This window comes from Palaemon carinicauda, chromosome 3 (genome assembly GCF_036898095.1).
Source record: "Palaemon carinicauda isolate YSFRI2023 chromosome 3, ASM3689809v2, whole genome shotgun sequence".
NCBI lineage: Eukaryota > Metazoa > Arthropoda > Malacostraca > Decapoda > Palaemonidae > Palaemon > Palaemon carinicauda.
In genome coordinates this window covers 149,989,525-150,006,531 of record NC_090727.1, presented here as the reverse complement: position 1 = coordinate 150,006,531, position 17,007 = coordinate 149,989,525, and the positions used below count along the sequence as shown (strand labels likewise).

Below are 17,007 nucleotides of genomic sequence, written 5' to 3'. Positions count from 1 at the left end.
ACTTATATCTTCAAGGATATCACTGGATATTACCGTGAGTAATTTTGCGTTCTATCTTTTTATTTTGAGCGATTTATAGCCAGTATCTCATTATAGTTTCCACCATCTAACAGCCATTCATTATATTTAGATGTTAGAATATAGTGGAATATTTCTAATTTTTATATTTAGCATTTGTCTGTAACATAATAATTTTCTGCTGTATTAACATGATTATTAACATCATCTAATGTGAAATAATACATTTCTTATTATGGAAATGTGCTACAAACTAATGTAGCTCGTGACTACATTCTTCTTCTTCTTCTTCTTCTTCTTGATATTGGGGGTGTCAGCGCAAACCGATGTAGGACGTGACGTCATTAAATGGCGGAAAGGTCTTCATGCCTCTTTAACCGCTTGTTACCTTGCATAGATTATCCATAATCATTTTGTATAATCTCTCTCTCTCTCTCTCTCTCTCTCTCTCTCTCTCTCTCTCTCTCTCTCTCTCTCACGTAGGTGTATGGTAAGGGAACAAAGATACACAGTGTTTTATTTTGCATTTATTCAGACTTTCGAGTTATAATATCGTTCGTAAATAGGTGCGCCAAAGGAACGTGAAAATCATAGTTGTTTAATAGTAGAAGTTATAGCTATAGGAAAAGAGAGAGAGAGAGATAGAAGTTATAGTTATAGAAGAGAGAGAGAGAGAGAGAGAGAGAGAGAGGAGAGAGAGAGAGAGGAGAGAGAGAGAGAGAGAGAGAGAGAGAGAGAAGAAACATAACTATCGTTAGAATCATTTCGATCCAACAACTGGAAAATTAGAATTCCTTTCGACGGTGGACCCAGAGAGACATCCTAAAATCCTCCGAACTGGACCAGTCTCCCTTCGGAGGATCAAGCCGTCCTTTTAGTACCATCGGATGCCACGGGCGCGTTCGTATTCGGCTTTGTGTATCTGCTGGAGGGAGTGGGCGGGGATGGGCGGGATGAGGGGGGAGGTGGCCCTGTAGCCGAATTCGTCGGCCACGTAGTCCACCTGAGCGACGCCTCCTTCGGGATGGGGATAGCTGCGAAGGAGCACACGAAGGATCATTAGATTTTGTAGTCGGGTAAAAAAGACAGATTTTGCAGTCGGGGAAAAAACAAATTTTGCAATCGGGAGAAGATACAGATTTTGGAGTCGGGGAAAAAAGACGGATTTTTCATGTGTTATTAGTAGCCTTTCTGTCGGTCATCATCCGGGTCTCAAATGTCTCTCAAGATTTTGATTGCTTAGTTTCTGTCGTTGATTACTTAGTTCATTAGATTTCTTGTCCTCTCTGTGTTTATTTGAATTGAATTAAACAACGCTGAGAAATAATAGAATAATTCTTTAATATAAAGAGACGATCATGAAACAATTCAGTTTTCAGTTGGTCCATGGCGTCATTTGAATTTCATAGAAAATTATTTTTATTTTTATTTTAAAAGATCCCAGTGACCTTTCCCGCAATCAGATGATCCTGGGTATTAATCATATGTGTCATTTTGACAGAACTGTGTTATGATTCCACCTTCAAGGACGACCGTCACCAAAGGATTCTTCTGGATTTCCGACTTTGTGATCATTATTAGCAGTTTCTTAGAGTTGAATTACACTTGTGGAGTAATTAGGTCTCGTATCTTAATGACTTAATCTCAGGGATCAGATAATTCTGGATTCAAAATTCTTTTAACTTCCAGGAAAATGTATTGATTTGTGTTTGAGTGGCTTTGTTCATTTAGCGGTTGCATTAGTAGTAGTAATATTAATAAAGATAAAGATAATAATAATAGAATATCAAAACTGAATAACAACTAAAGGACTTTTATTTTGTTATTCGAAATCTGAATCAGTTATCGCTATCCACATAAGGGATAATATGAACGAGAAAATTACATGACTTGAAATCGTTCTTAAAAAAATTGAGACTATGATGATGAGTTCTAAAATCGAGTAATGTACAGAAATAGATCATCATAGTAATAAGACTACATACCAGAATTAAACAGTAATAATCATGAGACTGAATCAGTGAATTAGATTAAGAACTCGAGAAGGGAACCTTACCTGTAGGACCCCACCACGTTGCTCTGGCCCCTGATTCCAGGCCTTCCAGAGGCGGCCACCCGGATTCCATTCTCAGTCTGGAACTCGTAGTTGAAGGCTCCGTTGTGGTCGTTACGTCGGAAGTCGTAGACGGTTCTTGCGAGGTGGTCGTGAGGCCAGTAGGAGTAAGGCCTAGGTCGGTAGGTAGGCCTATTGCCGAACTGGGCTTTGGCTTCCGGCTCCGGCAGAGCGGCCGCCACCGAAAGCAAGAAAGAAAACACGACGACCTGAAATGAGGTGGATGAACGAGGACTTATTATGATTATTATTATTATTATTATTATTATTATTATCATCATTATCATAAGCCAAGCTACAACCCTAGTTGGAAAAGCAAGATGGTATAAGCCCAAGGGCTCCATTTGCGATGGAGATTGGATTGGTGTCTGAAATATCTGTTAATTTTCTTTTATCTTTACTACTTTAAAATAATCTTTCTCTCTCTCTCTCTCTCTCTCTCTCTCTCTCTCTCTCTCTCTCTCTCTCTCTCTCTCTCTCTCTCTCTCTCTCTCTCTCACATACACCCGAGCAGTTCCTGCTGATCAAACACCAAGCTTTATTTCCATTTCTCTTGATGGAAATATAAACCCAATTTCATCTCCATTTCCAAAGTAAGTTTATCCCCAGACAGCGATCGATGGCAATTGTGCCAGAGCAATAACTAAGTACTTTACTTGACAGGTCTGGTGGGGCGAGTTCGTGTTCCCAGAGAATTAACTCCATCTTTCCTGCAGGTAATTGAGGCCCGTGTTTAAGTTCCCATTATTCTCAAAGAATAAATTCCCTTCTCTTAAAACAATCGCATGGGCTGAATTTTGGTGGGTGTGAGGTCCTGTAATTTTAACGCTTATTAAGATGGAAGTTTCGTATAATCTGAAGTTTAGAAAAAGTGAAACTCAATTATTGAGAACCGAGTTTATATATTTTTCATTGGTATGTCCAAATTTTTCTCTGCGATAGATAGGTCAATGTTTATCTCTACTAGAGTTTTTTGTTCCAATCATAATAATCAATATCTTTATACTGTAAGTTATTGAAATTTCTTTTTTAGGGTACAGGCTCATTTTTATCCGTATACATTTATAAATTTATTAATATTCATATATTCTTGTATCGCATAAATTTAAGTAGCCCCCCCCCCCCAAAAAAAAAAAAAAAAAAAACATATGTACTGCTTAATTTTGCGTTGAGCTGAAACATTCCTAAGTTACTCCAGAGTATTTTCTCTAATTCTGCTATGACTTGATCCATTTAATGCTCTTTGTCTCTGTTATACGAATAGAGGAATAAGATCTAATCCGGCTTCATTCCAGAACGTTAAATACTGTCTGAAAAAAAATTCTATTTTTAAACGTGGGAAAGGTATCTGCAGACTTTCCTTTCACTAAAATATTTACATTTACGAGAAAAAAATTCTAAAGTTCTCGTTCTTTGTTTTGCAAATGCATATGTGGAGAGAAACCCCCAATTTTGTTTGATTATAGAGCAGAGAATAATACTTAAAGTTTTTTTTTTTTTTTTTTTTTTTTGTATAAAATGGGTTATTTGCCTAACCTGACTCCCGATGGCTACTCCTCTCAACGCTGGATTTCAGTCATCGTTGTTATTATTATTATTATTATTATTGTGGTAGGAGACCCCCTTTTAGGCAGGTTGAGTTAAAAGTAATGGCTGCATCGGCAGAGTTTATTTTCTTATCCAATTTTTCTATTTTCCGGATAATTCTCTTCTCTAGAGCACTGCAATCAGCCAGCAGACTTGAAAAATTCATCAGTCGGGTGAATGACAAAATCGGGAAGATTTTTCAAGTATATTCTCACAAAATACAAGTAAAACTTTTGGTACAAAATAGTAAAAACTACGACGCGTTTCGAGGATAAGTCCTTCCTCTTATTCAGGTAGAGAGTGAGGTGGATGCTGCAGTCGGGTGGTATTTATACCCAGGATCAGGATTACAAGTGAAAGGGCTGGAATTTTCATTGGTTTTCATTGGTTGATCGGAGCTGATATGGTATGGTGCCTGATGTACGATGATCTCTGCCGGGAATACCAGTCTGTGACGTCATCGGGGGACCTGAGTTTTGATTGGCTGAGGCGCGCTCTGAGCCAGCCAGGCTGCTCTCCCGCTCAGAAAAGTGTCCCACGTGGCTGAGATCATTTCCTACTTCGGCGTCAAAATTCGGGTTTCTTGATGTATCAATACGACGGCTTGATGGTAACAAAAACATCTCTTGGGTCGTATTAAGGGTGGGTTTATCTCGCTGTATCAGTAGGGCTTCTAGGATGCGTAGACGTCGACCATCTGGGGCGCTACCAATAATCTTGGTGTTACTGATAATATCAGCTCGACAAATAGGGGTGTTATGTCTTTGTAGGGCATGATTCTTTATAGCCCCTTGCTGTACGTGGCAAGAAATTCTCTTGGAAAGACGCACACAAGGAACTGGACCGAATATCCCAAGTACTTGTCAACAATGGATTCTCTAATAAGCACGTCCAAAAGGAAGTCAGGAAAGCAGTAGACAAGTGGTACGAACCCGACCCCGCCGAGAGAATCGACAGTAGCAATAACATCAAGCTATTTTACAAAGGACATATGCATCCGAATTACCTGCAAGACGAGAAGGCAATGAAAGAAATCATCAAGAATAATGTATCCCCTACTGAAAACACCCAGAAATTGGACTTCATCATATATTACCAAACGGCCAAGACGAAAAGCCTTATTATGAGGAATAACCCAGCGCCCCCAGAGCAGGATTTCTTAAAGAAGACGAATGTTGTCTATGCATATCAATGCCCTATCCGTGGTTGTCCCGGAAATTATATTGGCATGACAACTATGCGTCTTTCCAAGAGAATTTCTTGCCACGTACAGCAAGGGGCTATAAAGAATCATGCCCTACAAAGACATAACACCCCTATTTGTCTAGCTGATATTATCAGTAACACCAAGATTATTGGTAGCGCCCCAGATGGTCGACGTCTACGCATCCTAGAAGCCCTACTGATACAGCGAGATAAACCCACCCTTAATACGACCCAAGAGATGTTTTTGTTACCATCAAGCCGTCGTATTGATACATCAAGAAACCCGAATTTTGACGCCGAAGTAGGAAATGATCTCAGCCACGTGGGACACTTTTCTGAGCGGGAGAGCAGCCTGGCTGGCTCAGAGCGCGCCTCAGCCAATCAAAACTCAGGTCCCCCGATGACGTCACAGACTGGTATTCCCGGCAGAGATCATCGTACATCAGGCACCATACCATATCAGCTCCGATCAACCAATGAAAACCAATGAAAATTCCAGCCCTTTCACTTGTAATCCTGATCCTGGGTATAAATACCACCCGACTGCAGCATCCACCTCACTCTCTACCTGAAGAAGAGGAAGGACTTATCCTCGAAACGCGTCGTAGTTTTTACTATTTTGTACCAAAAGTTTTACTTGTATTTTGTGAGAATATACTTGAAAAATCTTCCCGATTTTGTCATTCACCCGACTGATGAATTTTTCAAGTCTGCTGGCTGATTGCAGTGCTCTAGAGAAGAGAATTATCCGGAAAATAGAAAAATTGGATAAGAAAATAAACTCTGCCGATGCAGCTATTATTATTATTATTATTATTATTATTATTATTATTATTATTATTATTATTAATTATAGTATATACAATTCAGGATGTGACTCTGGTTAGAGACCTCATTGCTACAGGGCTCTATTAGGAAAACCCCCAGAGTACGAAAAAAGAAATAGTTTTAATTTTGTTACAGAAACGGTGAAGTGATTTTAACGAAAGAAGGAATTGAGTTCTTTAACTAACCATAAATACTGATAAAACAAGAACTTCAGACCACTTCCATGAATAATTAAATGAACAGTATTAATTGATAGTTGTTTTTATAAGTACATACATGTTGTTTGTCTTAATGTATCAGAACTACTCAATGCATGAGATTCTTAAAGAATAATACGAGAAAACAGTAAGATGAAATGTAGTTCATGACCTACCCTGTCTCTTTGAAGAAACACTAAAATACGGAATATGGCTTGCTTTAACTTTTGAGATAGTACTAAAATATCGTCTACTCTAGTTCTTGGGCTGATACTTATTATAGGAAGTATATCATCAGTTCTGCTCTAGAACTAACACTGATACTAAAATGGACTCTACGTTACCTCTCGAGGTAATACTGAAACATAGAGACAATTTTAGCTCTTGGGGTAATACGAAAGCACAGACTACTTTCCTTTATCTCTTTAAATTATAACAGAAAATACTATAACTATTTAACTTATATCAGAAAATACTTTATCGATTTATGTTATATCAGAAAATAAAGTCTCGTGACCACATTTACAACTCATCGTCCCTCTAAAGATACTCACAAACTGCATGACGATCGTTTGGCAACAGCAAGAGCGCTTGCGATCTCTGGAGCTACGAGTAAGTGCTGAGGATGGCTCCGTGGAGGTCTCTGGTCGGTCTTCGGGAATCCGCTCTATTTATACAAGATCTCCGGAGGCGGAGAATGTCTCTCCGAAGAGGCCTTCGTGTCCCTTTTGGATTCGTTACCGCCTCCAATATTCACCTTTGCTTGTTAAGCAACACCTGCTACCCCCCCCCCCACCCCCTGCTTTTACTCATGCACATCCCACCCCACCCCCACACTCCCAATCCTTTTCTCGTTTTAGTGAAGGAGATTATATATTACCACTTTGGCTTTAGCAGTCCCCCCCCCCTCCCCATCTCCCTCTAATCCCTGTATCTCCTCCCCTACCGCCTTCCTATGTAGACCTCGATTGCTTCCTTCTCCCCCTCCCCTTCTCACTAACATATTTTCTCCCATCCTTCCATACTTTGACACCGTAATATCACCCCCCCCCCCCTTTTCCTCTTCATATCATCTCCCTTACCTAAATACAAGTTCCTACTTCGCACTGTAATGACGTCATGCGGATCAGCTAAGGTCAATCAGGATGTAATTTAGGTCATGTGGCTGATAATGGCGCGGGAGTTGTGGTCAAGTTTTGCTTTTGTGTGGTTTCATTTCATTATATGCTTTGCTATTCATTTTCTCCCTTTATAGATTAATTTACTTGCATTTCATGCAGGCGTTTTTTGTGTCAAAATACTTATACGTGAGAAACAGAAAATATCCAATCTTATTTTAATATGGAATTTAGTTTTTTTATATTTTTTTCGGAAAGGTTATTTTGTTAACGGAAATTTTGTGTGCATAATAATAAAAACCTATGAAAAGATAATATGGTTTGTATTCAATATTTAATCTTTTATCAATAATAAAGATAAATCCGAATCATATTCTTACATTTAAGTTTCTTATTATCTTCTCTCTGAAGGTTATTGGGATCTCAGTTTGAATCAAAGTCTTACCAATTCATTAGAATTTAAATTAATTTATATTCCAATCTGATTTGCATTAAGTACTGCACGATAAAATCGGGTAGTAATATTGCATAATCTTGCATGCAACGTAATAGTTTTTAAATCGCTATTTTCAGCCCTCGATATCTGTATAAGAAACAAAGTAATATATTTAATTTGAATTTACATTGAGATTAGATTTTCTCAAAGTATTTGAGAGTTATAGGATATACCATTTGAATTTCTCTTGTTTTTGTAACCTAGTTATTTATATTATAAGATGAAGAGAGAGAGAGAGAGAGAGAGAGAGAGAGAGAGAGAGAGAGAGAGAGAGAGAGAGAGAGATTTGTTTATTTTTCTGTTAATTCGGTGATATTCAAATAGTTTTCTAAATATCTTAATTGCTCTGTTTGGTTGAATCCTTAATTAATGTTTAAATAACTACTACTACTACTACTACTACTACTACTACCACTGATAATAATAATAATAATAATAATAGTTGTATTAATAATAATGATGATAGTAATAATGATAAGCATCTCTTATGTTACAAAACCCCTTTTTAACTTTGCAGACATTTCAACTTTTTCAATATTAATGACGTCGCGAAAACCCCCGAGTTTCTCTGATTATGCAAAATTATTATTATTATTATTATTATTTTTATTATTATTATTATTATTATTATATATGTCTGGAGTTTGAGCACTTTTCATCACCACGCTGGCCATCTGCGGATAGGTGATTATGGGAGATTTTAGGCTGATTGCAACAGCAAACCAACCTAGTATAGGTGGCCCTGTCTATATAACAGGTAACATCAAATGAAAGTCAATAAACTTATAATATCTTTAGATGATGATGTCTATGACAACGTTAGAATTTTTTTGTTTTTGTGTGGGAAGATTTTTCTTTATGCTGTTGTCTTGTACTTGGTGGTTTCTTATATGCTTATAATGAACGATATCATTTTTTTTATGCATCATGATGCAAACACACAATTATCATTCTATTCATCTATCTATCAATCTATGTATGGTATGTATGTATGCATGTACACACACAGACATATATGTATATATATATATATATATATATATATATATATATATATATATATATATATATATATATATATATATATATATATATATGTATATATATATATATATATATATATATATATATATATATATATATATATATATATATATATATATATACATACGTACACAAGATAGGTTAGAAATTCCTTTTGATATCGAACTCTCATTGCCACAGGATCGCAGACCGAAATAGAAATTCTTTCTTTTTTATGAAAAGTGCTTCTGGCCGAGCAAGGATTCGGACCTTGGCGCCGAATAGAAATAAGGGTAAATGGTTGACTTGAATCTTGAATCTGATTCTGCTGTATTTAATCCTGTTGAATCAGGATTTGTATTTAGAAACGAAATCAGACCATTTCCACAATTACAGGTGATTGGTAAATGTGGAACTCTTGGCCATTTTATGATAGTTTCATCACCAACACTCATTATTTTTATTTTATCAGAGAAGACATACACAAACATATACTATATATATATATATATATATATATATATATATATATATATATATATATATATATATATATATATATATATATATGTAAATATGTATATATATATCTTTATATATACATATATGTGTATATATATATATATATATATATATATATATATATATATATATATATATATATATATATACATATATATGTATATATATGTATATGATAAGATCGTAGTATGCTGGTCGATGATTTAAAAGATGGATAGTAAAAACCTTTTGGTTCTGCTTAGGTAAGCAAGTTGTGCGCACGCCTTGAGCAGTAAGTAGCCGATGGATCCACTTTCAAGTAAAAGAATGAACACTAAACCGTGTCACCTCATCAGGGCTGCGCATGTGCTCTGGGCGCTGACCAAGTTTCTGTTGAAGTGAGAGCTTTGCAAGGGGCCCAGTGAAAACAGATTATTATTATTATTATTATTATTATTATTATTATTATTATTATTATTATTATTATTATTATTACTTGCTAAGCTACAACCATAGTGTGAAGAGCAGAATGCTATAAGCCCAAGGGCTCCAACAGGGAAAATAGCCTAGTGTGGAAAGGAAATAAGGAAAAACTACAAGAAGTTTATAAACAATAATAACATTGAAATAAATAATAAATCTTTCATATGTAGACTATCCCTGTCCATAATCTCCATGGCTGAAAAAATTTCTTTAGTCTTCATCTAGCAGGGTAACCTTAATTTTGATTTTTTCCTTTTTATCCAAGAAAAAAATTAAAACAATGGTTTCTTCGATTATTTCAAAGATATATTTGACTTCTTTGTAAGAATAAATTCTTTTCTTTTGAAATATTTAGGCTGATAAAAAACATTTCTTTGTATTTCAACAAATCTTGTATTTTTTCTCTTCTTTATAATAGAATTCATCGAGACTTGACATATCAGCGTGCTGTCAGAATTTTCATGCTATCTCCCCCATATAATAGAGAACATATGTATATATATATATATATATATATATATATATATATATATATATATATATATATATTTATTTACTTATACACACACACACACACACACACATATATATATATATATATATATATATATATATATGTGTGTGTGTGTGTATATATATGTATATACATATATATATATATATATATATATATATATATATATATATATATATATATATATGTGTGTGTATATATATGTATATATATGTGCATATATATACATATATATATATATATATATATATATATATATATATATATATATATATATATATATATATATATATATACATATTCACACACACACACACACATATATATATATATATATATATATATATATATATATATATATATATATATACTGTATATATATATGTGTGTGTGTGTGTGTGAATATGTATATATATATATATATATATATATATATATATATATATATATATATATATGTATATATATGCACATATATATACATATATATACACACATATATATATATATATTTATATACATATATACACACACACACACACATATATATATATATATATATATATATATATATATATATATATATATATATATATATATATATCCGATAGCGTTCGGCGTCATTGCCAGATGTATACTCGGTTCCTCCCCATCCCTTGGGTTGGGGGAGAGGGAGTAATCATACCCTAGTGATAAAGGGGTGCGTATTTGTACATATCTTATCTATATCCCGAGTTCTTTGACAGTTTTGAATTCTTTGCAATTTAACCAACAGAAATTTAGATACAATAAAGCAAGATGTTTTACAGATTTTCATTGAGATTCAAAAATTTGTTCAGTGTTCGACATCTGATTGAAAAAAAAAAATAAAAATAAGTGATGATTCAAAACATGTCTTCAGGATATGTCCTCAACTACTCTGGCAATTTCACGCGATCAATTTCTCGTCACGGACCCATCAATTCAAAGGAGGATATCACGATGGAAATAACACCACACCATTATTTGGTTTTTTATTCAAGCAGAAAAGAACTAAAGTTGACAAAGATTACATAAAAGAATTATGATGACCCGTTACTTCAAAGGACACAGCGCTGGATATTCACTTCTATAAGATATTGAAAAAATTCTATCAATCAGTTTTATAGGATCAGATGCAAAAGAAAAAGATGAAACTGAAATAAGCAAAAAAGGTGTAAGGAATTTTTTAAAATAAAATTTAAGCAATTCAAAAGCTTGGTTATAAGGGTTTAAACTTTTATGGTAATTACTTTAGTTTGAGGTAATTTGCTTGGTTTCAAGGTAATTTTTCAGGTAATTCTTAGGTAATTTCGGTTTTGCGAAATTACGAGCTTCAAATTTAAGGAAATTGGAGAAGTTTTAAGGTAATCTAAGGTAAAAAGCAGCAGCATCAAATTAATGGCCACAAGTTCAAGTTTAAATCCTGGTTAGTCCCAAAGAGTTAGTCAGTTAGGGCGCGAATCAAGGGCGTCTTCATTGCAGGTCCGACGGCGGCATCCAGAAGTCCTCGGGAGGCGGAGAGAAGCCCTTTCAAGGGAGTCTAGTACCAGCGGATGCCACGGGCGCGTTCGTAGTCAGCTTTGCGTATCTGCTGGAGGGAGTGGGCGGGGATGGGCGGGATGAGGGGGGAGGTGGCCCTGTAGCCGAATTCGTCGGCCACGTAGTCCACGCGGCCAACGTTTCCTTCGGGATGCTGGAAGCTGAGGATGGAAGGATGGAGGGAGATTAGTGCTGTTGGGATGAGTGATTCTCTTAAAGGTTTAAAGGCCACTCATGAATGGCAGAGGCAAGGGACAGTGACAATGCCCTAGCAAGCAGGACAATGCCCTAGAGACTGACCATACATTATATGATGAGTGCCCAAGCCCCCTCTCCAAACAAACTAGGTCCAGGGAGAGCCAGGCAATGGCTGCTGATGACTCGGCAGATAACCCTATAGGCTCCCCCAAACCCCCCAAACCTTAGTTCACAAGGATAGTAAGGTTCCAGACACTAAAGGTACTAACGAGTCTGAGCAAACACCAGGCAGAGACGTTACCAATCAGGCCACAACAACCCTCTTCTGTTTGTTAGATATATTATCGGCCCCTCCTTACCCTCCCCCTTTCTCATCATAAATCATCTATCAGTCGTGATTACATTATGTAACCGATAAAGAAAAAAAAATTGACTTCCGCTAGAACTTGAAACCTCCAATGGACCTTGACCCAAGTCCCAGCGACCCTTTCCGACGAATCTCTGACCTCCAACAATACGAACGGACACTTTCATCTCGGCATCGAAGCGGTTCGTTTCATCTGCAAGAATCAACATCACGAAGCCATTCGTTGTGGTTTTCCTTTCCGCTCAAAGACGTCTTTTGCGAACCTCCTGTCAGGATTTATTGCAGTATCGAAGACCCTAGTCCAAATATTTTGAGTTACTGAGGTCATCGGTAATTTTAAAACAAATATGGCGGTCTTTTAGATGATGCACACTTCAGTGTTCGTCTGGTTTTTACTCTGGTTTGAGGTAGAAAAGGGATCTAGCTTGGTCTTTGCTTCATAAAGATATTTGAAATGGGCATCCGTAAAAGACCATGTGACTTCCATTTGGAATTAGGAAGTGTTAAGGTGCAGGACTGGAGGGAACTGTCATGTTCAACTCTTTAAGTCTAGAAGTATCATTGACAATGTCTAGTTTTGGGAGGCCTCTTATTGGAAGCATCGTCCTCATGTCTATTTCTAGGGAGGCCTCTTATTGGCCTATATAATCACTCCGGTGGTTTCATTTATTTCTAGGTTACAAATTCTAATGTTCTTGGGTAATCAGCTCCATAATAAAAAAAAAAAATCTATATCATATCTATTTTAAAATCGATGTTTTAAATTATTTGAATATCTCTAATTACAAAAACTTTACCTATCCCCCGAAACTGCCATTTCTAATAAAACACGTGAATAATAACAACACTGATCTTATGAGATTTTGGCCCACCTGAAAGTTCCTGCGACGTTGCTCTGTCCCCGGAGTCCCGGTCTTCCCGAGGCCGAGGCGCTGATCCCGTTCTCGGTCCTGAAGTCGTAATCGAAGGCGCCTCGGTGGTTGTTCTGCCTGAAGTCGTGGATGGTCCTGGCGAAGTGGTTGTAGGGACGGTTGTAATGGTTGTAAGGACGGTTGTACTGTAGTAGTGCGGGTTCTGGCGGTACGGGTAGGGGTTGGGGTTGGGGTAGGGCCTGCTGCCGAATTGGGGCTCAGCTTTGGGTTCGGGTTCGGGTTGTGCCTCGGCAGCAACCAGGGCCAAAATGGCAGAGAGTGCGAGGACCTGAAATATCATCATCATCATCTTTATCGTTATTATCATCGAGGATTCATTTGATCATTAGGCGGCACCTTTTTTTATATGTTAGTAATAGGAATCACCAGGAAAAAAATTCTTGAAATATAATGTTTTGTAACTATTTTGAAAAAGAATTTATTTCTGCATCATTATTTTTCCCTCTTAGCTTGCATTTCTTTAACAGTGTTAGATGGCGTAACAATCTTTCCTAGAATGTTTGAGTTACCATTGTGGAAAAGCTTAATAAATTAACTGAGACTTTAATTGTACTCAAAAGCTTAATTATTGTCATCGTTATCGTCCTGAACTTTTTCTCTTTTTTTGTGAAATTTATGCTGTTTTACAAACAGAAGTCAATATCATACTTTTACAAGTGTGAGTAGCAATCCAATGTTATAGTGAAACAAGTCTATGTTCTCAGGGAGTTTAAGAACTATTTTTGTCTTTGTAAATTACACTGGAAAAATTATTTTCTGTACGAGTCACGAAGTCTGATATTTATAAAGAAGACTTAATTTAGAATTGACCCTTTGAAGAATGTAGATTACGAACAATCTTTTTCTAATTATCGGTCTTTTTTCAAGATGTAATTTTGGCAATAAGCTAGGAAAATAATCTAATTATTTCGTGAATAATTCTAGGTAGTTATTTTCATTAACCTTTGATTTATGTATTGGAGTTTAAGAAAAAGTCTTGTAAATGAGAGGGGCCACTAAAACATTTTAATTCGAGTACACTTACTTTTTATTAGTTATTTGGCACCTTTGAAATATGATTTATTTTTGGAAAAAGGTTTCGAATAAAATGCAATGAAAAAGTTCTAAGTAATTATTTCATTAGGCTTCTTTGTTAATGTTTCAAAAACGCATTTTTTTATCTAAAGCTGATTCATACATATACTGTATATATACATACATATATATATATATATATATATATATATATGTATCTATATATATATATGTATCTATATATATATATATATATATATATATATATATATATATATATATATATATATATATATATATGTATCTATATATATATGTATCTATATATATATATATATATATATATATATATATATATATATATATATGGATCTATATATATATATATATATATATATATATATATATATATATACATATATATATACATACATATATATATATATATATATATATATATATATATATATATATATATATATATATATACACAGTATATGAAAATACATTTCAAGATCTTTTAGAGTACTGAGATGAAACGGCAGTAGTGAATATTTTTCGACTTTATAAACATAGACATCGAAACCACCAACCAGAAATGACAGTTTTATTAATAATTTCTCATAAACATAAACATGATAATTATTTAGGAATTTCATAAATATCAACTAGAATTTCTTGATACTCACCAACTTCATTGCGATCTCGGTAGACAACAAATACTACTAAAAAGACTTCGAGTAGTGAGCTGGTGATGGCTCTGGAAGACTCTGTTATGCCGATGGACTCCGTCTCAGACCGTCTGTTTATATACCCTGAGGGACACCTCCAAACACACACCACCTCGTCTTCAAGCCTTGTTACCGCCCCCTGAAGGCCCCCTCCCCCAAGATTACCACAACAGCTTATAGAATAACATGCCCCCATTTCCTTATGACCCCCCTCTTTGAATCACTTCAAAAGCCCTTGTCACAGACCCCCTCTCCTGGAAGACGAACAGCTCCCCCCCCCTCCAGTATCATAGCCCTAAGACCCAGCATGGCCCACAAACTCCCACCGTCATAGGCCATGTGGATGACCCTGGGTCAAACCGGATGTAAAGGTAGGTCGTAGAGTGAACTGATTTGCGGATGAAAGTGTTGAAAGAAGGTGACGAAAAAGAAAAATTTAAATTTAATGCTTTAATAACCGTTCGTCTCGCATTTTTACTTTTCGTCTTCATGAAAACTGATATTTCAGACAGCCTGGAGGCTGTGTCTCCCGTGGGGAGCGGGGTAGCCCATAAAGAACCAAGGTGAATCAGATTTCGCCATTTTCTCCTGATATCAAAACTGGATTCCATTTCCCTTTGTGCCATTTCACGTAATGGATCTGGATAATGGCCAGACGAAGAGTACTTATATACGCCATTCAAAATCTCGTGATTTCCAGAATACTTCTCTCTTTCTATTTAAATGAATATTTTATGTAATCTTCTTCTTTTTAATTTGTCTTTTAAGTTTATCTGCTATTTACCTATTATTTTATAGCAAAAAATGAATATTTAATTATTATTATTATTATTATTATTATTATTATTGTTGTTGTTATTATTGCTGTTGTTGTTGTTGTTATTATTATTATTATTATTATTATTATTATTATTATTATTATTATTATTATTATTACTGGCTAAGCTACAACTCTAGTTGGAAAAGCAGGATGCCATATGCCCAATGGCTCCAACAGGGTAAATAAACTAATGAGGAAAGGAAATAAGGTAACAGATAGAGTAGTGTACTTGAGTGTACCCTCAAACAAAAGAACTCTAACCCAAGACATTGGAAGACCATGGTACAGAGGCTATGGCACTAACCACGACTAGAGAATAATAGTTTAAATTTTTTGTGTCTTTGTCTTAGAAGAGCTGTTTACCATGGCTAAAGAGTCTCTTTTACCCTTACCAAGAGGAAAGTAGTAACTGAACTATTGCGGTGCAGTAATTAACCTCTTGAGTGAAGATGAAATTTTCGGTTATCTTAGTGTTGTCGATGTAAGAGGCAAGAAGAGATTGTATAAAGAAGAGGCTAAACTATTTGATGTATGTTTAGGCAAAGGAAAATGAGCCGTAACTAGAGAAGAATCCAATATAGTACTATATGGCCAGTCAAAGAACCCAACGGGTGGCTGGTGACCTGGCCAACCTACCACTTATATATATATATATATATATATATATATATATATATATATATATATATATATATATATATATATATACATACATATATATATATATATATATATATATATACATATATATATATATATATATATATATATATATATATATATATATATATATATATATATACTGAATATATATATATATATATATATATATATATATATATATATATATATTTATTTATATTCATAGTTTGCTCTTTATAACCAATTCATTTCCTCAATTTGAGGTATTCAGAAGGTTGTGGTAACCTACTATAAACGTCCCTGCCTAGTGATGTGCTGGACAGGGGTTCGAGACCCGTTCAAGCTCGATAGTTTCTTGTTGTGTCTGCAACCTCACTATCCTTGTAAGCTAAGAATTGGGGATTTGGGTGAGCCTATAGGTCTATCTGCTGAGTCATCAGCAGCCCTCCCTGGTCTTAGCTTGGGTGAAGAGGTAACTTGGGCGCAAATCATATGTATACATGATCAGTCTCTGAAATTAATGAGTGACATTTAAACCTTTATAGATCACATACCGAACCATCAGCTACCTCGCGCGTATGTTTATGACGTACAATTAGACAAAGGTAATATCTGGGTGATATTTATCAATAACTTTCTCATAAAAATCCCTCTATGGT

The 17,007-nt window shown here is 35.2% G+C and overlaps 2 protein-coding genes across 2 annotated transcripts; both read right to left on the bottom strand.

Moving 5' to 3' along the window:
* Positions 1-768: 768 nt before the first annotated feature.
* Positions 769-6,587, bottom strand: LOC137637956 (cuticle protein AM1199-like). Its single transcript, XM_068370062.1, has 3 exons — positions 6,504-6,587; positions 2,075-2,340; positions 769-1,052 (listed from the first exon to the last, which is right to left on the bottom strand). Exons 1-3 carry the CDS (start codon positions 6,510-6,512, stop codon positions 893-895), a joined length of 435 nt encoding a protein of 144 aa, XP_068226163.1. The 5' UTR covers positions 6,513-6,587; the 3' UTR covers positions 769-892.
* A 4,880-nt stretch (positions 6,588-11,467) lies between these two features.
* Positions 11,468-13,421, bottom strand: LOC137637955 (cuticle protein AM1199-like). Its single transcript, XM_068370061.1, has 3 exons — positions 13,292-13,421; positions 13,082-13,241; positions 11,468-11,805 (listed from the first exon to the last, which is right to left on the bottom strand). The coding sequence occupies exons 1-3, from the start codon at positions 13,419-13,421 to the stop codon at positions 11,646-11,648; spliced, it is 450 nt and encodes a 149-aa protein (XP_068226162.1). The 3' UTR covers positions 11,468-11,645.
* Between the last annotated feature and the right edge of the window lie 3,586 nt (positions 13,422-17,007).

Coding starts and splice junctions, on each gene's coding strand:
- LOC137637956 (XM_068370062.1), bottom strand. Junction 1,053..2,074: donor AACGTGGTGGGGTCCTACAG/GTAAGGTTCCCT, acceptor GCTCCTTCGCAG/CTATCCCCATCCCGAAGGAG.
- LOC137637955 (XM_068370061.1), bottom strand. CDS start 13,421: ATGATATTTCAGGTCCTCGCACTCTCTGCCATTTTGGCCCTGGTTGCT. Junction 13,242..13,291: donor CAACCCCAACCCCTACCCGT/ACCGCCAGAACC, acceptor ACAACCATTACA/ACCGTCCCTACAACCACTTC. Junction 11,806..13,081: donor AACGTCGCAGGAACTTTCAG/GTGGGCCAAAAT, acceptor TTCCATCCTCAG/CTTCCAGCATCCCGAAGGAA.